The sequence below is a fragment of the Phoca vitulina genome, unplaced genomic scaffold (genome assembly GCF_004348235.1).
Source record: "Phoca vitulina isolate PV1807 unplaced genomic scaffold, GSC_HSeal_1.0 scaffold59, whole genome shotgun sequence".
NCBI classification, from domain to species: Eukaryota; Metazoa; Chordata; class Mammalia; order Carnivora; family Phocidae; genus Phoca; species Phoca vitulina.
Genome location: NW_022589762.1, coordinates 7,457,556 through 7,481,539, shown reverse-complemented (window position 1 = coordinate 7,481,539; position 23,984 = coordinate 7,457,556). Strand labels below are relative to the sequence as shown.

Sequence of the window (23,984 nt, the reverse complement as noted above, 5' to 3'; positions counted from 1 at the left end):
GGGGCATTTGTTTCTTCTTCTAGAGTGGTGGGCCCAGGTCCTGGGGATGAGCCTCAGGGCTGTCCTGAGGTCAGCATGTGTGTAGCATGTGTGTGTCTGTCTCCCTCTCCCTCTCCCCTTTCCCTGCTCCAGCGTATGCTCTTGTGCCGGCAGCTGGGGGACAGCTCTGGGGAGGGGCCGGAGTTTGTGGAGGAGGAGGAAGAGGTGGCTCTGCGCTCAGACAGTGAGGGCAGCGACTATACCCCTGGCAAGAAGAAGAAGAAGAAGCTTGGACCTAAGAAAGAAAAGAAGAGCAAATCCAAGCGGAAGGAAGAGGAGGAGGAGGATGACGATGACGATGATTCAAAGGTGCCTTGACCTCTGTCCTGTCCTCCATGCTTGCTGTCGACAGTCCTGTCCTTTGTCCCCCAGAGACTGCACTGCCCCTTCGAGTGTCTTCTCTCCCTGTTTGTAATGATTTTCTCTCCGCTCCCCTCCCCTGGGCTTGCAAGCCTTTGTCTCAGCTCAGGTTCCCTTTAGCAAGTGTGGGCACTAGGTGTCAGGTCCTTGACCTTGCTCTCTCTGCAGGAGCCTAAATCCTCTGCTCAGCTCCTGGAAGACTGGGGCATGGAAGACATTGACCATGTGTTCTCAGAGGAGGATTACCGCACCCTCACCAACTACAAGGCCTTCAGCCAGTTTGTCCGGTAAACAGGAGGGTCTTGGGCCCCGGGGAGGAGAGTGCTTGTATAATATCTTCTTGTTTCTCTTTCTCTCTCTTTTATTCTTAAACTTTTTCCTCTTTGTTCTTGTCCGTTTTTCCACCAGGCCTCTCATTGCTGCCAAAAACCCCAAGATTGCTGTCTCCAAGATGATGATGGTTTTGGGTGCAAAGTGGCGTGAGTTCAGCACCAACAATCCCTTCAAAGGCAGTTCTGGGGCTTCAGTGGCGGCGGCGGCGGCGGCGGCAGTGGCTGTGGTGGAGAGCATGGTGACGGCCACTGAAGTTGCCCCACCTCCTCCCCCTGTGGAGGTGCCTATCCGCAAGGCCAAGACCAAGGAGGGCAAAGGTGAAAGGGGACCCGTTGCGAGGCGGGATGGTGTGGGTGTGGGATGTTGAAGACAGAGGAAGCATGGGGATGCTGTTCTGTCAGCCTCCAGATAGAGGAGTGTGAGGGGGAAATGAATCTTGGATTTACGAGAGAAATTTGGGAAGCTGGGCACAGGGAAACCCGCTCAGGTGGAGAACATTGTATTATCTTCCCCATCTTCTGCCTTGTCGTGCATTTGGAATATATAATCTTACTTGTGCTCTTCTGATTTTAGGTCCCAATGCTCGGAGGAAGCCCAAGGGCAGCCCTCGTGTACCTGATGCCAAGAAGCCTAAACCCAAGAAAGTAGCTCCCCTGAAAATCAAGCTGGGAGGTTTTGGTTCTAAGCGTAAGAGATCCTCGGTGAGAGCCCAGCCCACCCCTGTGGTGAGGGTGCCGTATGTAGTACGACGTTAACGTTATGTCCGGGTCTAGCCCTCGCGGTAGGCACGTAAGGGTGGGGACTGTTGGCCCTAGAACACGGTGACTAGGCTTCTTACTTGAGCGTCCTTGCTGGGATTCTCGCACCCCTAGTAGAGTGATCCCTTCTCTAGCACCCTCCTTCCTGTTGGCTTCAAGCTCTAACCTTCCTTCTTCTCCTTCTGCCAGAGCGAGGATGACGACTTGGACGTAGAGTCTGACTTCGACGATGCCAGTATCAATAGCTACTCCGTTTCTGACGGTTCCACCAGCCGCAGTAGCCGCAGCCGCAAGAAACTGCGAACGACCAAAAAGAAAAAGAAAGGTGTGTTTCTTTTTTGGGTCTGTGTGTGATGGGATGGGGTGGGGATGACTGGGGAAGAATCTCCGTAAGGAGATCGGGGTTGGGTTTATTTTAGGAGGGGTGGGGGGAGGTAGTTTTTTTCTAATAACTGGGCTTTCCCTCTTCCTTGCCCAGGCGAGGAGGAGGTGACTGCTGTGGATGGTTATGAGACAGACCACCAGGACTATTGCGAGGTGTGCCAGCAAGGCGGTGAGATCATCCTGTGTGATACCTGTCCCCGAGCTTACCACATGGTCTGCCTGGATCCGGATATGGAGAAGGCTCCGGAGGGCAAGTGGAGCTGCCCACACTGCGTGAGTACCTGGCCATTGTGGCCCTTTGGAACCCTCAAGAGGAAGGGTGGGGTGATAGAGATCTTTTGGGCCTGGGTGGTGTTGCTGGTGTGGACTTTGGGAAGCATTCAAAAGAATGTTGGGTGTGGTTCCGACTTGGGTGGGTGGGGGGTGGTAATAATCTGACTCTGTGGTCCTTTACTGAAGGAGAAGGAAGGCATCCAGTGGGAGGCTAAAGAGGACAATTCAGAGGGTGAGGAGATCCTGGAAGAGGTTGGGGGAGACCCAGAAGAGGAGGATGACCACCATATGGAATTCTGTCGTGTCTGTAAGGATGGTGGGGAGTTGCTCTGCTGTGACACCTGTCCTTCATCCTACCACATCCACTGCCTGAACCCCCCACTTCCAGAGATCCCTAATGGTGAATGGCTCTGTCCCCGTTGTACGGTGAGTGACTGACCCCAGCCGAGGTGGGAGGTGTGGGCAGTGTAGTCTAGCGGAAGGGTGTACCTCTTTTATGTGTAGGCTTTCGGGGGCTGGGGCGCAGGAGAGGTCACTGGAGAACTCTATCTTTAGCCCTGAGACAGGTTATTTTCCTTTCTCATGTAGTCTGGGGATAGCTTTGGGAAAATGTAGGATTAACTTTGAACAGAAGAGTTGATGCTTTGCCAGCTCTTTTAAGGGGTGTTCTTAAAGCAGTGTTCTTCTAGCCTAGGGCATCCATTCTGTCTTCACACCCAGCCTTGGGGTCTTGGTAGTTTAGAATGGCTAATAGGGTCACTTAATTGCTTTTCAGTTGCTTACGAGAGGAATTCTGGGCTCTAGGTCTGGGGGTTTTCTGTGCTTTCCTTGTTCTGGGTTATTGTTGAAGTCTAGCTACTGGCTCTGTTAAACAGGTAGGAGGGATAGTGTCACTCAAATTCTGGATGAAGTCCAGAAGTGGAGAGGGAATTCTATTATTCTTTACCTAGAATGGTCCTTCTTGAAATGAGATTTTAAGAATTTTATTTATTTATTTATTTAAGAGAGAGAGAGCACGAACGGGGGTGGGTGCGGAGGGGGAGAGGGAGAGGATCTCAAGCGGACTCCACACTGAGCCCCAATGCGGGGCTTGATCCCATGACCCCAAGACCGTGATCTGAGCTGAATCCAAGAGTCGGACTCCTAATGGACTAAGCTACCCAGGCACCTCTTGAAATGAGATTTTAATAATCCCTTGATAAGGTTGAGGCTATGGACTGTATCATTTCCTCTCCTCGGTAATGGTTTGTTGTTGAATCGTTTTTTTCTGTCAGTGTCCAGCTCTTAAGGGCAAAGTTCAGAAGATTCTAATCTGGAAATGGGGTCAGCCACCATCTCCCACACCAGTGCCTCGGCCTCCAGATGCTGATCCCAATACTCCCTCTCCCAAGCCCCTGGAGGGGCGGCCAGAGCGGCAGTTCTTTGTGAAATGGCAAGGCATGTCTTACTGGCACTGCTCCTGGGTGTCTGAACTGCAGGTAAACCTGGGATAGGCTAGAGATCTGGGGGCTGCAGTGAAGAGGGTCATGAGAAATGGCCTTGTGGCTGGAAGGAGCGGATGCCACCATGGTGGCTGATGTCTCTTCCTGCTTGCAGTTGGAGCTGCACTGTCAAGTGATGTTCCGAAACTATCAGCGGAAGAATGATATGGACGAACCACCTTCTGGGGACTTTGGTGGTGATGAAGAGAAGAGCCGGAAGCGCAAGAACAAAGACCCTAAATTTGCAGAGATGGAGGAACGCTTCTATCGCTATGGGATAAAACCTGAGTGGATGATGATCCACCGAATTCTCAACCACAGGTACCAGTGGAGCTGGGCCAGACTGGTGGTGGTCTTGGGCGTACTGGAGGCAGGCAGCATATCCATTGGGAGACTGCTGCCAAAGGGAGTAAGAAAATGGATGTCACCGGTGATTTAAACTTGGAAGAGATATGTCATTTTATTATTATTATCTGACTGAATCTTGGTATTTGAGCCATAGGAGAAAACTATAGATTAGATGTAATTTTAGGTCCAGAGACTGGTGTGGTAGAGATTCTAAATACGTGTGGCATCTGGCCTTCCTAGAAGTCTAGTTTGGAACGTACATTTTGGGCACTTTTTGAGAGTGAGAAGTGGCCTTCTGGCTGTGAGGATTTTTTTCTCCTTGACCTTTCAGTGTGGACAAGAAGGGCCACGTCCACTACTTGATCAAGTGGCGGGACTTGCCCTACGATCAGGCATCCTGGGAGAGTGAGGATGTGGAAATACAGGACTACGACCTGTTCAAGCAGAGCTATTGGAACCACAGGTGGGCAGCTTTGCTGAGGTGTGGAGTTGGTTCTTACCGGGAAGGACCTTGGGTAGCTGTGTGATGTCTGTTTTCTTTAGGGAGTTAATGAGGGGTGAGGAAGGACGACCAGGCAAGAAGCTCAAGAAGGTGAAGCTGAGGAAGTTGGAGAGGCCTCCTGAAACTCCTACAGTTGATGTGAGTTGGGGCAGAAGAAGGAGGGTACAATCTGTTGGGGGGGACGCTCCGTCTTGTGTGCTCCAGTCTCCGGATGGGGCCTTTAGTGCGGCTCTGCCAGTAGCAGCGTCAGAGCTAGACTGCTTGCCCACTGCTCCGCTCCTCTAGACGACAGAAATGCTAGCATCGTTTTCTCTTTGCATCATCAGAAAAATAAAAACATAGGAGATGGTATTCTCTATGATTGAGAAAGTGTTACCTAGGGATGGGTCACACAACTAAGCTTTTATGAAACTTGTACTGGAACCTGGGTCTTCTGATTCTTAATTCATGGCTTATTTTTTCTGGGTTTCATTTGTATAATATAACATAAGGACTGTTAAGGTTAAAAAAATGACTCTAGGGATGTGGGGGTGGCTCAATCGGTTAAGCATCTACCTTTGGCTCAGGTCATGATCCTAGGGTCCTGGGATCCAGCCCCACATCGGGTTCCCTGCTCCCTGCTCAGCAGGGAACCTGCTTCTCCTTCTCCCTCTGCCATTCCCCCCGCTTGTACTCTCTGGCTCTCTCTGTCTGTCAAATAAATAAATAAAATCTTAAAAAAAAAAAAAGAGGACTCTAGGAGGAACATAGGATTATTGACCTGGTGGATCTTGATTAGCAGAATTACTATATTGCTAGGGAGGCTATATGATGCTGTCTTCCGTCAGAGATCTGTAGGACCAAGATCTCAGTCGGTCTGATGGATTAGTTGCCCTGCTTCCTGGAGGATCCTAAATCAAACGCAAAGTTACAGTAGCCGTTGAGGATCTTCTTCCCCACAGTTCTTTGTGGCTCTTGAGGATATTCTTCCCCACAGTTCTTTGTGGCTCTTGAGGATCTAGTGAGGATGTGTGAGGAGCAAGCATCTGCTGTCTTATGCAAGGAAGGGAGTTCCTTGCCAGCTCTTGACTTCCTTCATTTCATCCTTCAGCCAACAGTGAAGTATGAGCGACAGCCAGAGTACCTGGATGCTACGGGTGGAACCCTGCACCCCTATCAGATGGAGGGCTTGAACTGGTTGCGCTTCTCCTGGGCTCAAGGCACCGACACCATCTTGGCTGATGAGATGGGCCTTGGGAAGACTGTCCAGACAGCAGTCTTCCTCTATTCTCTCTACAAGGAGGTAGGAACACTGGGCTGTTAGTTGTTTTGTGTGTGGGTATTTTGTGTTTGTGGTTTTTTCACGCTCTTGAGGAGAGAGAAAAAGGAAGGAAAAAATTGGTCACAGAACTTGAAGAACATTGTTGAATGACAGTAAGATAGACACACATATACAGAGATGGATTGAAGGGATGGAGCCCTGGGTAGAATCATTGGTGGAATGATTGGTGCATAGAGCCTCAGTCTTAGGGGAACAAATACCCGTTGAGATAAGCAGAGTTGTGAGTGGAATTAGCACAGAAAGACTTACAGGATGGGGTCGGGTTCTAAACTCTCTGTAAAGGTGGGTGTGCTGTGGGAAGGAGTAGGCCAGGTGTTCTCCTGCGTAGACAAAGGTGAGGGTAGGAGTAGCAGCACACATGCCAGTCCTCAGCCGGCCTTGGGGGCAGTGGTAGAAATGGGTGCTGGGGCCCGCAGTCCTTACTCCGCCACTTCTCTTCTTTCTCCAAGGGTCATTCCAAAGGCCCCTTCCTAGTGAGTGCCCCTCTTTCTACCATCATCAACTGGGAGCGGGAGTTTGAAATGTGGGCTCCAGATATGTATGTGGTGACCTACGTGGGTGACAAAGACAGCCGTGCCATCATCCGAGAGAATGAGTTCTCCTTTGAAGACAATGCCATTCGTGGTGGCAAGAAAGCCTCTCGCATGAAGGTATCTCAGTGGGAGGGAGACCACCCTAGAGGGAGTTGTTGCTGCGGGCTTAGTCGGCTTCCTTCTGACTCTAGTCCCTGCGGTGAGGCAGAAGGATAACAGTTGGGAGGAGGGAAAACCCCGTAAGTCCCTTGGGTTAACCTTCACTGGAGGGGTTGGACGTTAGTGACCAGGTTGCCTCTTTGTGCAGAAAGAGGCATCTGTGAAATTCCACGTGCTGCTGACATCCTATGAGTTGATTACCATTGACATGGCTATCTTGGGTTCTATTGATTGGGCCTGCCTCATTGTGGATGAAGCGCATCGGCTCAAGAACAATCAGTCAAAGGTGAGAGTGAAGGGAGGGAGGTTATTGCCTCCGGTTTGAGTTTTCTAGTACCACCTACTCCTTAAGGGGAGGAGGACCTGGGAGGAGAGGAAAGGGTCAAATAGTCTTTGCCTTCCCTCCTCACTTGTGATTCCTCTTGGTGGCCAGGCCTTAAAAGGGGGATGGAGATGGGGGGGGGGCGGGGTGGAGGCTTAACCATTGGGCAGTGAAACAGCTCAGGTTTGCAGACATCTCCCAGATTTCTCTTTTCATTGAATTTCACCTTCTCCATATGCTTCTCCAGTTCTTCCGAGTGTTAAATGGTTACTCACTCCAACACAAGCTGTTGCTGACCGGGACTCCATTACAAAACAATCTAGAAGAGTTGTTTCATCTGCTCAACTTTCTCACCCCCGAGAGGTTCCAGTAAGTGTGTGTTTCTCCATAATCAGCTGATAATTCTGCTTCTAATTCTTCCTGTTGCCCATTTCCTATATCACTTTCCTTTCTCTTTCTGAAGCAACTTGGAAGGCTTCTTGGAGGAGTTTGCTGACATTGCCAAGGAGGACCAGATTAAAAAACTGCATGACATGCTGGGCCCTCATATGTTGCGGCGGCTCAAAGCTGATGTGTTCAAGAATATGCCATCCAAGACAGAACTGATTGTGCGCGTGGAGCTGAGCCCTATGCAGAAGTGAGTCAGAAGGGACAGAAGCATTGACTCCATTTTGTCCAAGTAGTTAGATACCTACTAGTCTGCAGAGTGTTTCTGATTCCTTCCTGTACTCTGCTGCCAGGCATCTGGTGACGGGAGCAAGCGAGATCACACAGAAACCTCATGCCCTAGTTCTTATGTAGTTAAATACCTCCCTTCACGTGATGGTGCTGGTGGTGCTGCCTGTTAGGTTTCCAGCCGTTAGGTCCTAAAGTGAGATGTGTTGGAAGGAAGATCTCAGACCTTGGGACTGTGTCATGAGTCATATAAAGGTTAAGAGTCCTCTAAAGGCTTTCGAGTCTGACTTCTCGCTCCATCTTGTCCATGTAGGAAATACTACAAGTACATTCTTACTCGAAATTTTGAAGCACTCAATGCTCGAGGTGGTGGCAACCAGGTCTCTCTGCTAAATGTGGTGATGGATCTGAAGAAGTGCTGCAACCACCCATACCTCTTCCCTGTGGCTGCGATGGTACGCCCTGTCTCCTCTCAGCCCCCGCTGCGCTGGAGTTGCTCCATTTGTCTCAGTGTTTGTTTCTTTTTGGCTTCTTTCCTCAGGAAGCCCCTAAGATGCCTAATGGCATGTATGATGGCAGTGCCCTCATCCGAGCATCAGGGAAATTATTGCTGCTTCAGAAGATGCTCAAGAACCTTAAGGAGGGTGGGCACCGTGTACTCATCTTCTCTCAGGTATTGTGTGGGCTGGGCTGGGAGCTTGAGGAGAAAGCAGTAGACCGCCCTCAGCGACGCGAGGAAAGCAACTGTCATCTGACTCCCCCTTCACTGAACTGTGCTCCTTTTCCAGATGACCAAAATGCTGGACCTGTTGGAGGATTTCTTGGAACATGAAGGTTATAAGTATGAACGTATCGACGGTGGGATCACTGGGAACATGCGGCAAGAGGCCATTGACCGCTTCAATGGTAAGTGGGAGGGAGTGGTTTCAGTCCATGCATTCTCATTTCCTCATGTCTTTGTATGGACCACTTGTTCTTTTTTTTTTTTTTTTTAAGATTTTTTATTTATTCATTTGATGGAGAAAGACACAGCGAGAGAGAGAACACAAGCAGGGGGAGTGGGAGAGGGAGAAGCAGGCTTCCCGCCGAGCAGGGAGCCTTATGCGGGGTTTGATCCCAGGACCCCAGGATCATGACCTGAGCCGAAGGCAGACGCTTAACGACTGAGCCACCCAGGCGCCCCTGGATCACTTGTTTTTGTCTGTCTGCTTTTCTGTATGGTTCTTTAGGGTTTTTGTCAATTGTGATATGGAAGAATAAAGCTTTTGAATGCCTTGATTGAAAGGATGTTTTGGACTATTCCTGGCAGATTTTTTTTTTTCCGTTTGGAGTCTTCATTCTTTTTGCCACACGAAGAGCATTTTATTTAACCCTCTTCGTTGTATCTTGAGTCCCAGAGAGGGACCAAGACTTTACCAAGCTCAGTTCGCAAATATGTGGCATACCTGTCTCCGGAGCTGCCACTCCTCCCATTCTTCCCCCTCCTTCTTATTTCTGATTTCATTAAGTTAGTTTTTAGAAAGTTTATTTATTAATTTCTTTATTAATCTCTACACCCACCGTAGGGCTCGAACTCATGACCCCGAGATCAAGAGTTGCACGCTCTTCCGACTGAGCCAGCCAGGCACCCCCTCATTTTTTATTTTAAAATAATTTTGGGGGTGCCTGGGTGGCTCAGTCGTTAGGCGTCTGCCTTTGGCTCAGGTCGTGATCCCGGGGTCCTGGGATCGAGCCCCGCATCGGGCTCCTTGCTCAGCGGGAAGCCTGCTTCTCCCTCTCTTACTCCCCTTGCTTGTGTTCCCTCTCTTGTTTTGTCTCTCTCTGTCAAATAAATAAACAAAATCTTTAAAAAATAAAAAAAATAAAATAATTTTGGACTTAAAAGTAGGAAAAAATAATACAGAGTTTATATATATTCTTCACCTAGCTTCTCTCAATAATAACCGCTTACGTGATCACAGTATAACTGTCAAAAGCAGGAAGTGATGATTGATGGCATACTAGTAACTAAACTGTAGATCTTAATTGAACGTTACCAGTTTTCCTCCTAATGTCCTTTTCCTATTTCAGGGTCCAATACCAGATCCCCCATTGCATTTGGTTGTTGTGTCTCTTTCCTATCTGTGACAGTTCTTCATTCTTTCCTTTGCTTTCATGCCATTGATACTTGTGAGGATCACTGGTTAGTTATTTTATAGAATGTCTCTTTTTTTTTTTTTTTAAAGATTTTATTTATTTGACAGAGAGAGACCGCGAGAGGGAACACAAGCAGGGGGAGTGGGAGAGGGAGAAGCAGGCTTCCTGTGGAGCAGGGAGCCCGTTGTAGGGCTCAATCCCAGGACCCTGGGATCATGACCTGAGCTGAAGGCAGACGCTTAACAACTGAGCCACCCAGGCGCCCCTAGAATATCTTAAGTTTGGGTTTGTCCGGTGTTTTCTTATAGCAGGTTGAGCTTAGTAGACATTTTGGGCAAGAATGCCATAGAAGCAGTGCTGTATTCTTTTCATTGCATCATATCAGGGGGAGGACAAGATGTTGGTAATGTCCCATTACTGGGGATGTTAACTTTGATCACTCAGTTCAGGTGGTATCTGCTTAGTTTCTTGACGGTAAACTAATTTTTTTCCCCATTAGAATTGATACTGATAAATGTCTTTTTTTTTTTTTTTTTCAAATTTGAAGTATAGTTGACACAAGAGTGTTACATTGGTGTCAGCTGTGCAAGGTAGTGATTGGACAACTGTGAGTTAGGCTCACCATGAGTGTAGCTGCCTTCTGTTGTGATACGCTATTACAGTATCACTGAGTGTATTCTCTGTGTCTGCCTTTCACCCCCATGACTTACCCATTCCATAACTGGATGAGGGAGGTATTCGAGACTATGGTCATGCACCTTTTCTCTTTAAACTTGCACATTGATTTCAGCATCCATCTGTGGACCTTGCTTACAGTGATTACTACCATGGTGTTTGCCTGATGATGTTTTGTATTTTTAACATGCCTTCTACATTTATTAATTGGAATTCAGGAGACACTTTTCTTTTTTTTTAAAGATTTTATTTATTTATTTGACAGAGAGAGACACAGCAAAAGAGGGAACACAAGCAGGGGGGTGGGAGAGGGAGAAGCAGGCTTCCTGTGGAGCAGGGAGCCCGATGCGGGGCTCGATCCCAGGACCCTGGGATCATGACCTGAGCCGAAGGCAGACACTTAACAACTGAGCCACCCAGGCGCCCCTTAATGTAAGATTTTTGATCATTAATAAATGCTAGAAATCTATCTGATGCACTTTCATATCTATTGGGACAATCAGAATTTTTTTTAACCTGTTAATGTGGCTCATTACATGGATTTTTTTTAAAAAGATTTTATTATTTGACAGAGACACAGCGAGAGAGGGAACACAAGCAGGGGGAGTGGGAGAGGGAGAAGCAGGCTTCCCACTGAGCAGGGAGCCCGAGGTGGGCTGATCCCAGGGTCCTGGGATCACGACCCCAGCCAAAGGCAGACGCTTAACGACTGAGCTACCCAGGCGCCCCTCAGGAGACACTTCTAATGGTGTTTTGGTTCCTTTCTTAGCACCGGGTGCTCAACAGTTCTGCTTCTTGCTTTCCACTCGAGCCGGGGGCCTTGGAATCAATCTGGCCACTGCAGACACAGTTATTATCTATGACTCTGACTGGAACCCCCATAATGACATCCAGGTGAGCAGAGGTAGCGGCCTTTGTATACAGTAATTCACTGGTAATGCAAGTGTTCTCTGTGAAGACTCCACCATCTGGAATTAGTTGTTTCAGGGGCAAACATTAGATTCTTTTTATGTCTTTTACCTTATTGTGAGCCAGAGAGTTTGGGTTAGCTGTGGTCTTATTTGGAGTAACATGATGGAGGGTGGGGTCTGGGGCGGGGGGTGAGTTTTAGAGTTTCATGTGAAAGCAAGCTGCCTCGTGCTGGATTTAGCTTATTATGTGGATGTCAGGGCAAGAGCAGAAGCCGGAAAATATGGTTACTTCAGTTTCTGACTTTGTTTTGTGCCCAACTTCAGGCTTTTAGCAGAGCTCACCGTATTGGGCAGAATAAGAAGGTGATGATATATCGGTTTGTGACCCGTGCGTCAGTGGAGGAGCGCATCACGCAGGTGGCAAAGAAGAAGATGATGCTGACGCATCTCGTGGTTCGGCCCGGGCTGGGCTCCAAGACTGGATCCATGTCCAAACAGGAGCTTGATGACATCCTCAAGTTTGGCACTGAGGAACTATTTAAGGATGAAGCCACAGACGGAGGTAAGCTAGCAGGAAAACTTGTTTTGGTGTGGGGTTTGGCCTCTCGAAAGGATATATTTGATACTTAGGGTCCTGAGACTTGGCCCTAGGGTCCTGTGGGATTTTTTTTACCACTGCAGCTGCTGAAGCTGACTTTGAGGGTGTGGACCTCTGATTCTTTATAGGAGGAGACAACAAAGAGGGAGAAGATAGCAGTGTTATCCACTATGATGACAAGGCCATTGAGCGACTTCTGGACCGTAATCAGGATGAGACAGAAGACACAGAATTGCAGGGCATGAATGAATATTTGAGCTCGTTCAAAGTGGCCCAGTACGTGGTGCGGGAAGAAGAGATGGGGGTGAGTATGAGTCCAAGGCAATGCTGTGCTTGGTGATTGGTCTGGAAATTGTTATTGAGACCAGGATGGTATTTGAGACAAGAGGAAAACATCTGTAGGTAAGTCAGTAAGTACATTGATGAATTGATCTATCTATTCCTTTGGAAATAAATACTGTCACATATGGGCAGTCATGCTCTCATTTTTGCTGTGGCTGTCAGGAAACTCACAGCCAAATTTCACACTGAAAACTTTTACGTATATTAGCTCTTCCTTATCAGAATCTCATTTTCACTTACGTATTTTATTAACCCTACAAATAAACTTCTGATTGCTATCTCAAGTCTCTTTGGAGAAAAGGCAAGAGGGGCGCCTGGGTGGCTCAGTTGGTTAAGCGACTGCCTTCGGCTCAGGTCATGATCCTGGAGTCCTGGGATCGAGTCCCGCATCGGGCTCCCTGCTCGGCAGGGAGTCTGCTTCTCCCTCTGACCCTCTCATGCTCTCTCTATCTCATTCTGTCTCTCAAATAAATAAATAATAAAATCTTAAAAAAAAAAGAAAGAAAAGGCAAGAGATGAGATACATGTCTAAGCAGCCTACTTCCCTGTACTTTTTAAAACATTAGAATTGTTTTCCCTTTTTCTCTTCCCTTCCTTTTCTGGGTCTTTTTTACCAAAAACAAAAAATGTAAAACTGATAAATGTGTGGCTTCTTTAATAATTTTTCCCCCTAGAAGTGAAGTATAAAATAAAAAAAACAAAATTACTTTCTCTTCTGGTCCCCCCTTTAGACCACCCAACTCAGTGTTCTTTGAATTGACATAGATTTCTGGTAGTCTTTCCCATCTTTTCTCACCCTTCTCACTCAAAACCATCCCCCTTGCTATGTTTTTCTCATATATACCCATTATCTCTGTTCTCCTCGGGAGGTGGTGCTGCCAGCCTCGGTTGTGTGTAACTGTGGCTGAAAATTCTGACCTCGGTCTGTGGACCAGTGGTATTCAATCACAGCAGCCCTCCTGTAAGGTGCTCCGGGTTTCTGTCAGGGCAGTGGCTGCATGGGGGTGATTGGCTGGGGCAGCACATGCTGAGTGTTGGGGAAGGGCGGGGGGTCCTCCCATTGATAACCTCTGCTCTCAGCTACTCAGGTATACAGGTGGCCCTCTCTCATAAGTAACTGTAGCTGCTGTTTACCTTTTATAAATCATATTTTTTGAATAAAGAGTGATTTACTGGTCAAGATTCAAAAGATACAAGGTATCTCTTTTCCATCTAGTTCCCTCCCTGGAGATAACTGATGTTTTCAGTTTCTTGTGTATTTTTCTAAAGGTATTTTATGTGCATACAAGTTACATGTGTATCTATCCATATATATGCACATGTGCCTGTGCTCACATACACGCACAAACACTTTTTTCCCTTTTCCTTTTTTTTTGAGAGAGAGTATACGAGCACAAAGTGGGGCAGGGGGGGAGGGAGAGAGAGAGAAAATCCTAAGCAGGCGCAGCATGGAGCCCGACATGGGGCTCGATCTCACAACCCTGAAATCTTGACCTGAGCCGAAATCAAGAGTTAGTTGCTTGGGTGCTTAACCAACTGAGCCACCCAGGCGCCCCTCCCTTTTTCTTTTAAACACAAAGTAGTTTGTTATTCGTAATGTTCTGTACCTTGCTTTTGTCCACTTAATAAATCTTAAGAGATTTAGGGGTATCTGTGTGGCTTAGTTGGTTAAGCATCTGACTCTTGATGTTGCCTCAGGTTATGATCTCAGGGTTGTGGGATCGAGCCCCGCCCCCCAACCAGGCTCTGAGCTCAGTGGGGAGTCTGTTGGGTTTCTCTCTCCCTCCCTCTCTGCCCCTGTTCCCCCCTCTGCTCGCACTCTCTTTCAATAAATAAAATCTTTTAAAAATAAATGAATAAGGGGTTCTTGGGTGGCTCATGTGGTTAGGCGTCTGCCTTTGGCTCAGGTCATGATCCCAGGGTCCTGGGATTGAGCCCCTCATTGGGATGCCTGCTCAGTGGGGAGTCTGCTTCTCCCTCTCCCCTCTCTCCCTCTGCCACTACCCTCTGCTTCTGCTCTCTCTCTCTCTCAAGTAAGTAAATAAAATCTTTAAATCAATCAGTCAATCAATCAATCTTGGAGATTTAGTCCAAACTGGTACATAAAGAGCTCCCCTCCTTTTTTTTCAAATTTTTAAAAAAGATTTTATTTTTTAAAAAGATTTTATTTATTTATTTGACAGAGGGAAGCACAGTGAGAGAGGGTACACAAGCAGGGGGAGTGGGAGAGGGAGAAGCAGGCTTCCCGCTGAGCAGGGAGCCAGATGCGGGGCTCAACCCCAGGACTCTGGGATCATGACCTGAGACGAAGGCAGACGCTTAATGACTGAGCCACGCAGGTGCCCCAAAAAAGATTTTATTTTTAAAAAAATTTTATTTGAGAGAGMGAGCGAGTGAGAGGGTGAGAGAGAGAAAGAGCACAAGCAGAGGGGGAGCTTCGGAGGGAGAAGGAGAAGCAGACTCCCTGCTGAGCAGGGAGCCCGATGGAGGGCTCGATCCCAGGACCCTTAGATCATGACCTGAGCCGAAGGCAGATGCCTAACAGACTGAGCCACCCAGACGCCCCCTAAAGATTTTATTTTTTTAAGTTATCTCTACACCCACTGTGGAGCTCAAACTTACAACCTCGAGATCAAGAGTTGCATGCTCTGGGGCGCCTGGGTGGCTCAGTTGGTTAAGCGACTGCCTTCGGCTCAGGTCATGATCCTGGAGTCCCGGGATCGAGTCCCGCATCGGGCTCCCTGCTCGGCAGGGAGTCTGCTTCTCCCTCTGACCCTCCTCCCTCTCATGCTCTCTGTCTCTCATTCTCTCTCTCAAATAAATAAATAAAAATCTTTAAAAAAAAAAAAAAAAAAAAAAAAGTTGCATGCTCTGTTGATTGAGGCAGCCCAGGCTCCCCTTCCCTTTTTTCTTGCTGCATAATATATCCTTGTTTGGAAGTACTGTAGCTTATTTATTTTTTAAGATTGAGTTAATAACTGACAGACAACATTAATGTTAGTTTTAGGTATACAACAAATTGATTCAATATTTGTATATTTTGTGAAATGATTACCATGATAAGTCTGGTCAACAACTGTCACCATGCATACTTAATACAGTTTTTTTCTTGTGATGAGAACTTTTAAGATCTACTTTGAGGGCACCTGGGTGGCTCAATTGGTTAAGCATCTGCCTTCGGCTCAGGTCATGATCTTGGTCCTGGGATCAAGTCCCACATCGGGCTCCCTGTTCAGTGGGGAGCCTACTTCTCCCTCTGCTCATGTGCGTGCGTTCTCTCTCTCTCAAATAAACAACAACAAAAAAAACTACTTTGAGTAACTTTCCAGTATGTAATACAGTGTTATTAACTGTAGTCACCAGGCTGTGCATTGCATCCCCAGGACTTGTTTATAACTGGAAGTTTGTACCTTTTGACCCTCTTCACCCATTTTGCCCACTCCCCACCACCAGGAATTTGTTCGGTTAGTTCCATAATGATGGACATTTAGGTTGTTTCTGTTACTATGCTGTTAGTAGTGGTTTAGTTCTAATGTGAGGGATTTGGAATCAATTACTGGTCCTGAACTGTTTGAAAAAAATATAAGAATTTCAGAGGAGCATAAACATTACTGGGACATAGGAGGATATATATGTATAATTTGTTTGGGTTTTTTGTTTTGTTTTTTGCACATAGTTGGCAAACTTTTATGAAGTAATGAACAGAAGAGCTTATGGCCCTTCTACTTTATGTCTTAAGAAATCTTTTGCAGCATTTCAGAAGCCCTTATGTTCTGCCTTGCTATCTAACCTCTCTTTTCTACATTTTGCTGTCTCCCAACGGTATAGGTGTCAGTCAAAGGGGTTAGAAGAAAGCATACTGTCTCTTCATCCTTTTGTGATAACAGTGTCATCCCATGTTTTTCTTTAGTTATGTTGACTGCTAATCTATATGTAATTATGAGGACCCATGTCCTGTCAATTAAATTTCTTTTTAAGTTCTTAGGTCCAAGCAGGCACACTAAGTATGTCAGAGTCCAGTCCTGAAAAGGAGCTAGCAGAATGGGAACTGAGGACCAGGGGTAGCTGGTGGTGCTGACTTCAGCACCCCTGAGTCCTGGCCCTCCCTCTGTCCCAGGAGGAAGAGGAGGTAGAACGAGAAATCATAAAACAGGAAGAAAGTGTGGATCCTGACTACTGGGAGAAATTGCTGCGGCACCATTATGAGCAGCAGCAAGAAGATCTAGCCCGAAATCTGGGCAAAGGAAAAAGAATCCGTAAACAGGTCAACTACAATGATGGCTCCCAGGAGGACCGAGGTGTGTGTGGCCGGCCCCGCCCCCCACCCATGGGCCGTTCCACTAGAGCAGTGGGCCCCGCTCATCTGCCCTCTCTCCCTCCAGATTGGCAGGACGACCAGTCCGACAACCAGTCCGATTATTCAGTGGCCTCAGAGGAAGGTGATGAAGACTTTGATGAACGCTCAGAAGGTGAGAGCTATGCCTTTCTGCTAGCTTTTTAAATATCGCTTTGATTAACACCCCTACCAGTGTCACTCATGTATTCTTCTCTTCTTACAGCTCCCCGCAGGCCCAGTCGTAAGGGCCTGCGGAATGATAAAGATAAGCCATTGCCTCCTCTGTTGGCCCGTGTTGGTGGGAATATTGAAGTAAGTGTCATATAAGTCTAAGGAGGAGGTGGGTGAGTGCTAGATATTTGGTCTTTAATGGAGTAAGGCCTGCTCCCTCTCACCTAGGCTCCTTCTTTCTCTAGGTACTTGGCTTTAATGCTCGTCAGCGAAAAGCCTTTCTTAATGCAATTATGCGATATGGGATGCCACCTCAGGATGCTTTTACCACCCAGTGGCTTGTGAGAGATCTGCGAGGCAAATCAGAGAAAGAGTTCAAGTAAGTTGAGAGCTGGAATGACTGATGTAGAGCAAGAGCTTTTATTTTTTTTTTTATTCTTTTTATTTTTTTGAGATTTTATTTATTTGAGAGAGAGACAGAGATAACGACAGAGATAGTGAGAGAGAGCAAGGAGCCTGATGCGGGACTCAGCGGGGCTCAATCCCAGGACCCTGGGATCATGACCTGAACTGAAGGCAGACGCTTAACTGACTGAGCTACCCAGGCCCCCCAAGCAAGAGCTTTTGATCTGTGGTCATTCCACGGTACTAGTCCAGGCTGTGCAGAAATTGGCGGTTTCTCTGTTGAAGTTGGCAGGTGTAGCTGTTAGTAATAGGGTTCTTTGTGTTCCTAGCTTCCCTGGAGGAGAACCCAGGGCGTGCTGTGGGGTCTGGAGAACTGGCCTTCAGTGTGATGGCAGGCTTTATGTCAAGATGGAGCCAGAGTTATTGTCTAGGATAAGTGGGAAAGATCTCATCTAGGAGTTGGCCTTATTGCTGTTTAACTCATTTCTCACTTCTTTACTACAGGGCTTATGTATCTCTTTTCATGCGACATTTATGTGAGCCAGGAGCAGATGGGGCTGAGACCTTTGCTGATGGTGTCCCCCGAGAAGGCCTGTCTCGCCAGCATGTCCTTACTAGGATTGGTGTCATGTCCTTGATTCGAAAGAAGGTGAGCCCCTCTGCATTGTTCAGAGTTTCTAGGGGAAACTAGAGGGCCAACAGGAAAGGAGCCTAGAGCTGGAATTGGATCTTCACTTTCTTGTCCCATTGCTACAGGTTCAGGAGTTTGAACATGTTAATGGGCGCTGGAGCATGCCTGAACTTGCTGAAGTAGAAGAAAACAAGAAAATGTCTCAGCCAGGGTCACCTTCCCCAAAGACTCCTACACCCTCCACTCCAGGGGACACACAACCCAATACCCCTGCACCTGCCCCACCTGCTGGTAAGTCTGCCTGTACTGTCCTTTTCTGTCCTTGCCAGTGCTTTTTCTGCTCTCTTGTGCTCAGCTCTGACAGGGGAGTCTGGCAGGACACACAGCAATCTCCCTCTCAGTTTAGGAGAGCCGTCCTAAGAATAGGGCTGGCTCTTAAAGGCACGAGAGGACAATTAAAGATGAGACCAACTGAGAAGGCGTGACCTTCTCTTTGATCTCAAACCTCCTTCCTAATTAATTGACTTCTATTGATCTGCAGAGGATGGGATAAAAATAGAGGAGAATAGCCTTAAAGAGGAAGAGAGTGCAGAAGGAGAAAAGGAGGTTAAATCTGCAGCCCCAGAGGCCACTGTTGAGGTAAGAGCTGGGGGGGTGACTGGATGCCATACCGAAGATAAATGGATAAGCCCACTCATCCTTTCGGTTGCTGGTCTCTCTGCCTCAGCTTCTGTATTTTTTCCTTTGAAGTGTACACAAGCCCCTGCCCCTGCCTCAGAGGACGAAAAAGTCCTTGTTGAACCTCCCGAGGGAGAGGAGAAAGTGGAAAAGGCAGAGGTGAAGGAGAGAACAGAGGAACCGATGGAGACAGAGCCCAAAGGTATCCACATTTTCAAGTTACTACATCCAGATCCCTGTGAAGCTCTTGGACTTCTAGCTGGGCTAAGGACATATCAGGAGGAAGGGACACACTGGAGAATCCCGCACCCTTGATTTTAACTTGAGGGTTTTTAACCCCTTAAGACATCTTTTATGACATTAATCATTGATGTAGGGTTAAGACTGTTCTGGTTGGCTATGGTGTGGGACAGAGGAGAACATCCTTTTTTTTCTCCTTTTTTTTTTTTTTTAAAGATTTTATTTTTAAGTAACCTCTGTACCCATCGTGGGGCTCGAACTCACAACCCCAAGATCAAGAGTTGCATGCTCTGTATCAACTGAGCCAGCCAGACACCCCAGAACCTTCTTCTTTATACACTTTCAATGCCATCTGTTCCCCCCCAGGTGTTGCTGACGTGGAGAAGGTAGAGGAGAAGTCAGCAGTAGATCTGACCCCCATTGTGGTAGAGGACAAAGGTGAGTGTTTGGAGAAAGCTGATTGTGATTGTAAAGGACTCTAAAACTATATGCAAGGGCTTTATCTCTGGGACACTCTGCTGGCTTCTCCCCATCCACACCCAGATAGTTACTTTATCCAAGCTAAAAGACTTCATCTGTCCCTGCATATGATTGTTATGGGCCAGTGGCACCTTTTTCCAGCTTTGAGAAATACCTGTGTGGAGAAAGGGTGGAGGTGGCTGGATACTTAGAGCATAGAATGCTGTGGGTAAGGGCCAAGGTGCTATGCTTCTGCCTGGAGCTGACATTTTTTTTTCCTGCATGTCCTATAGAAGAGAAGAAAGAAGAAGAAGAGAAAAAGGAGGTGATGCTTCAGAATGGAGAGACCCCCAAGGACCTGAATGATGAGAAGCAGAAAAAAAATATTAAACAGCGTTTCATGTTCAACATCGCGGATGGTGGTTTTACTGGTATGACAATGAGGGACCAACTGGGGTTAGAAGGATCTGAAGTGAAATTAGGGTTCTTGTCAGAAGCAAGGGTACAAAGACTTCACCTCTACCAGATGAGGGACTGCCAAGTTGATTGCACCTTCCTCTGCCTCTGTTGGAAAGCCAGAGGTGTACTCCTAAGATGGCATCTGTGGGGGCAGGAATAAATAGCTTTTTGCATTCTTACAGATATTTGCCTTTCTTTTTCTCCTCAACCTTCCCCAAATTCCTCTTCAGAGTTGCACTCCCTTTGGCAGAATGAGGAGCGGGCAGCCACTGTCACCAAGAAGACTTACGAGATCTGGCATCGGCGGCATGACTACTGGCTGCTGGCTGGCATCATAAAGTATCCTTTGCCTGAGTCTAGGCTGAGGTTCTCGGTGAAGGGTTCTAAAGGTCTCACTGTGTGAGGTTCCTACTTTTCCTTGTTTTGTTTTTCCTGAACAGTTTTCCAAAAGCCATGGCTATGCCCGGTGGCAGGACATCCAGAATGACCCACGCTATGCCATCCTCAATGAACCTTTCAAGGGTGAAATGAATCGTGGCAATTTCTTAGAGATCAAGAATAAATTTCTAGCCCGAAGGTTCAAGGTGAGCAGGATGAGGAGGAATATGGTGTTGAAGTGACAGTCTTTGAAATGCAGAAGGGACTAGAGAGGAGGGAGTCTGGCCGTGCAGACGTACTGTCTAGTATATTCTCCAGTGTACTTGGCTTAACTCTTTGTATTCTGTGAAAGGTTGTGCTCCCAAGTATCTTAAATACTAGAAATCAAGACTTAACAGGGGCGCCTGGCTGGCTCAGTCTGGAGAACATGCGACCCTTGATCTCAGGGTTGTGAGTTTGAGCCCCGTGTTGGGGGTAGAGATTACGTAAATAAATAAAAAAAAAATTAAAAAGAAATCAAGACATACCGACTTGAAAATTAACCAGCTCTTCAAGTCGGAAGATGACCATGCCTGATAAATGACACAGATGAAGGGGTACCTGGCTGGCTCAGTAAAGCATGTGACTCTTGATCTCAGGGTTGTGAGTTCGAGCCCCACATTGGGCATGGAGCCTACTTAAAAATAAATAAATGAAAACTAATAAATGACACAGACATGCAGTGGATGTGTCAGGGGACCACTGTAGGTTAGAGTATTCAGGAAAGATACAGAGGTGGGATTAAATTGGACTTCTGAAGAGGGAGGGCTGTCAGTGGGTTTGAGAGCCCCTGTGTGGATAAGGGGTAGGGTGGTTGCAAAGAGGAAATGCAAAGGTAGAGTTCATTCTCAGAATCGCTAGGGTTAGTAAACCCAGGACTGAGGGGAGTCTCAGTCTGGAATTCAGCAAATGTATGTTGAGGGCAACTGTGTGCAGACCATCAAAATGGGATACCACGAAGACAAGACATGTGAGTTTTAAACTGAGTATCATTGGGGGGATAAGAAATGTACACTAGTGAACCTTTAAACATCATGTGCCAAGCAATGGGGAGTAGCACGAGGATACAAAGACAAATAAGGCATGGTGCCTGTTCTCAAGGAGCTTTTGGTTTAAGGTAGAGGCAAATGTGTGATCAAATGAATGCCACTCTGTGTATTGGGAGAGATCATACGGAAGTTCTCCGGGGGAATTTGGGGAGCCCGGAGAGAGCTCCCGGACGGCTTCGTGGAGAAGATGGTATTGGAATGAAGTTTTGATGAATGTCCTAGAGATAGCTGGATAGAAGCGGAAGGTTGTTTGAACCAACGGGATTAAGGAGGGCAAAGGCCTAGGGGCAGCAGAGCTTATGGTGTTTGGAGGCAGCAAGTAGCCCAGTTGAGCTGTAGAAAACATTTGTGTTGGGTGATAGTGGGAGGTAGATTAGAGAGTGAGGTAAGGGCTAGAGGTTAGTAGGTGGGTTTTTGGCACCAGATAAGAGTTTGGACTTTACCCTATAGTTAACAGGCAGCCATTGAAGGTTCATGAAGAGTTTTAATACGACAGGAGAAATGGAAACCGAACACTCATGAGATTATAGAACTGTCCGGTGGTCAGGAGGTAGTAAGGGCTGGGCTGTGATGCTGGTTGTAGAAAATGAAAAGGATAAGGTAAAGGAGACAGACCAAATAATTGATAGGATTTACTGCTTTATTGTAGAGCCAGTAAGTCTGTTCTGTTAAAGGGCCCGATAATAACTATTTCAGGCCCTGTGGGACACACATGTTGCAAATACTCTGTCATAGTGTGCAAGCAGCCACAGGTTCTAAACGAAGAAGTATGAATGTGTTCCAATAAAACTTTATTTGTTGATAGGAAAATTTGAACATCATATATTTTTTATAAAGTGTCACAAACTATTTTGATTTTTTTCCAACCATTTAAAAATGTAAAAATACCATTCTTAGCTCTTGGGCCATACAAAAACACAGTGGGCCAGATTTGGCCCATAAGCCATAGTTTGCTGACTCTTGACTTAATGGATTTGAGATATAAAACTAAAGTTTTGAGCCCGAGTCACTGAGAAAAATTACCATTGACAGATCAGGGAGGTGAGGAGAGGGAGCAGTTTGTAGAAAGAGTAAATTCAATTTTAGAAAAGTCCTAACTAATATCCTCCCACTACCTACCCCTCACACCATAAACAAGTGGGATCAAAGAGTGATTAACCACACATGAGTGGGATCAGAACACTCAGTGCTTGAAATGCAGGTTTGAAAAGCATCAGATCCCTTTGCACGGAGGGGCTGGCTGAACTGGGAGAGGAGAAATCACTTAAGGGAGTTCTTTAAAAGAACAGCAGCAAGCCAAGGGCCGATGATCCTGGAGAAAGCTCATAGTTTGGGACAGGAGGAGGCAGTGAAGGAGACACAGGGTATGTAGATCGAAAGTAGATGCTTGGTCAGTCTGGGGATAAATTACTCTGCTCGATGGAGCATGTCTTGTGGAAGAAACAACAGCCCATTATTCTCATACTGTCCTGTTTCCTGACCCCTAATGGCTTTATTGTCTTTAAGAACCAGTGGATGGATACTTGAGCAAATTAAGTCTTATAACTTCTGAATCAACATTCTGTCTCTTGGAATATATTGCAAAGAACCTTTTACATAGCTCCGTCAGGTGACTTGTGTAAGTGTTCATTGCAGTATGATTTTGGGGGGTGGGGCCCGGAAGTAACCTAGCTGTTTGCCTGGGACATTGACTGGGAGTGTGGATAGGTAAAATGTGGATTCACATCATGGAGCATTTAAGCAACAGTTAGAAGGAACGAAATAGATGTGTTAGAACAACATAAATTGAACGTTTTGAAAAGATCTGAAGTGGGGAAAGGGATAAAAGGCTTTTTATGTGTACAGAACAACATTCTGTAAATTAGAAATGTGCACATGAAACAAAACTCAGTCTTCAAGAACACTTGCACGAAGCCACGCAGTAAGTATAGTAGAAGCATTGCCTGTTGGGGACGGAAAGGAACGGGAGTGAGATACGGAGATAAAAGAAACAACAAATACTTTTAAAAAGTAAAATAACTTAAGTAATACAACGTGGTAGGTATAGCCATAGGACGGACTACCACGCAACCATTAAAAATCATCTTTTATGAAGGGCAGTTATAATGAAGGTTTTTGCCATGGAACTTTGAGTGAAAACACAACAGGTATATAGAGTGACCTCAGCTACTTTAGAAATACAGATGCAAGGAAAAACCTCAACATGTTAACAGTATCTCTGGGAGGTGCAATTACTTGTGATAATTAATTTTTTATACGATCTATTTTCTGGACTGAATTTTTAATCATTTTTGTATAAGCGAATCCATAAAGGGCAAAGAGTTTTAGAAATATGAACTTCCAAATGGGAGTAAACAAAGTAACGCGATGTTGAAGGGCTTGGGTGTGGGGGAGCCGTCGGTAAGGTTTTTTATTGATTGGGAGAGACCCATCAGAAATAAGCAAAGCTGGTGTCCGTGCAGCTCCCCTCTCCTCTTTATCCTTCTCCAGCTCTTAGAACAAGCCCTGGTGATTGAGGAACAGCTGCGCCGGGCAGCTTACCTGAACATGTCAGAGGACCCCTCTCACCCTTCCATGGCCCTAAACACGCGCTTTGCTGAGGTGGAGTGTTTGGCGGAGAGTCACCAGCACCTGTCCAAGGAGTCAATGGCCGGAAACAAGCCTGCCAATGCGGTCCTGCACAAAGGTAGCCAGTGGCTCCCCTGCCTCCTGCTGACTCAGCCTTTTTCCGCTACACCCCCCCCCCCCCCCGCCTCGCCCAAACACACAGTTACTGCTGGTTTCCAGACCTTTTTCAGAGCCCCTCTGTCTGGGCACTTAGGATGTGCTGGGGATCTTTGCTTTCTTCCTCGGAAAGCTAATATCTTAGAGGCAATCGAGGACAGTAGTTCTTTGCCTCTTTTAACTCAATATATTCAAGTTCTTGGAGGTGGAAAGGAAAGCAGAATAATACAGTGTTATCTGGGATATTGTAGAGTTAACTTCTGGT

General features: G+C 46.7%; 1 protein-coding gene and 1 non-coding gene across 7 annotated transcripts in view; both read left to right on the top strand.

Moving 5' to 3' along the window:
• The window catches only part of CHD4 (chromodomain helicase DNA binding protein 4), a 30,526-nt gene that overhangs the window by 4,974 nt on the left and 1,568 nt on the right, over positions 1-23,984 (top strand). Inside the window, exons 4-38 of one of the 6 annotated variants that reach the window (XM_032390857.1) lie at positions 154-348; positions 568-686; positions 808-1,049; positions 1,306-1,433; positions 1,680-1,815; positions 1,969-2,147; positions 2,334-2,573; positions 3,422-3,625; positions 3,744-3,949; positions 4,308-4,439; positions 4,520-4,616; positions 5,569-5,760; positions 6,249-6,449; positions 6,640-6,777; positions 7,061-7,182; positions 7,277-7,450; positions 7,802-7,943; positions 8,030-8,161; positions 8,277-8,394; positions 11,069-11,193; positions 11,535-11,772; positions 11,937-12,112; positions 16,268-16,448; positions 16,533-16,619; positions 16,710-16,798; positions 16,903-17,036; positions 17,567-17,711; positions 17,819-17,984; positions 18,235-18,332; positions 18,444-18,573; positions 18,978-19,049; positions 19,364-19,501; positions 19,760-19,868; positions 19,981-20,113; positions 23,486-23,681. In XM_032390857.1, coding sequence (XP_032246748.1) covers positions 154-348; positions 568-686; positions 808-1,049; positions 1,306-1,433; positions 1,680-1,815; positions 1,969-2,147; positions 2,334-2,573; positions 3,422-3,625; positions 3,744-3,949; positions 4,308-4,439; positions 4,520-4,616; positions 5,569-5,760; positions 6,249-6,449; positions 6,640-6,777; positions 7,061-7,182; positions 7,277-7,450; positions 7,802-7,943; positions 8,030-8,161; positions 8,277-8,394; positions 11,069-11,193; positions 11,535-11,772; positions 11,937-12,112; positions 16,268-16,448; positions 16,533-16,619; positions 16,710-16,798; positions 16,903-17,036; positions 17,567-17,711; positions 17,819-17,984; positions 18,235-18,332; positions 18,444-18,573; positions 18,978-19,049; positions 19,364-19,501; positions 19,760-19,868; positions 19,981-20,113; positions 23,486-23,681 — 5,314 coding nt within the window. Of the gene's footprint in view, positions 1-132; positions 349-567; positions 687-807; positions 1,050-1,305; positions 1,434-1,679; positions 1,816-1,968; positions 2,148-2,333; positions 2,574-3,421; positions 3,626-3,743; positions 3,950-4,307; positions 4,440-4,519; positions 4,617-5,568; positions 5,761-6,248; positions 6,450-6,639; positions 6,778-7,060; positions 7,183-7,276; positions 7,451-7,801; positions 7,944-8,029; positions 8,162-8,276; positions 8,395-11,068; positions 11,194-11,534; positions 11,773-11,936; positions 12,113-16,267; positions 16,620-16,709; positions 16,799-16,902; positions 17,037-17,566; positions 17,712-17,818; positions 17,985-18,234; positions 18,333-18,443; positions 18,574-18,977; positions 19,050-19,363; positions 19,502-19,759; positions 19,869-19,980; positions 20,114-23,485; positions 23,685-23,984 lie in introns of all 6 variants that reach the window. The other 5 variants (XM_032390856.1, XM_032390858.1, XM_032390855.1 and 2 more) reach the window with 5 other exon arrangements.
• On the top strand, positions 18,010-18,149 carry LOC116623708. The gene has a single exon (XR_004297742.1).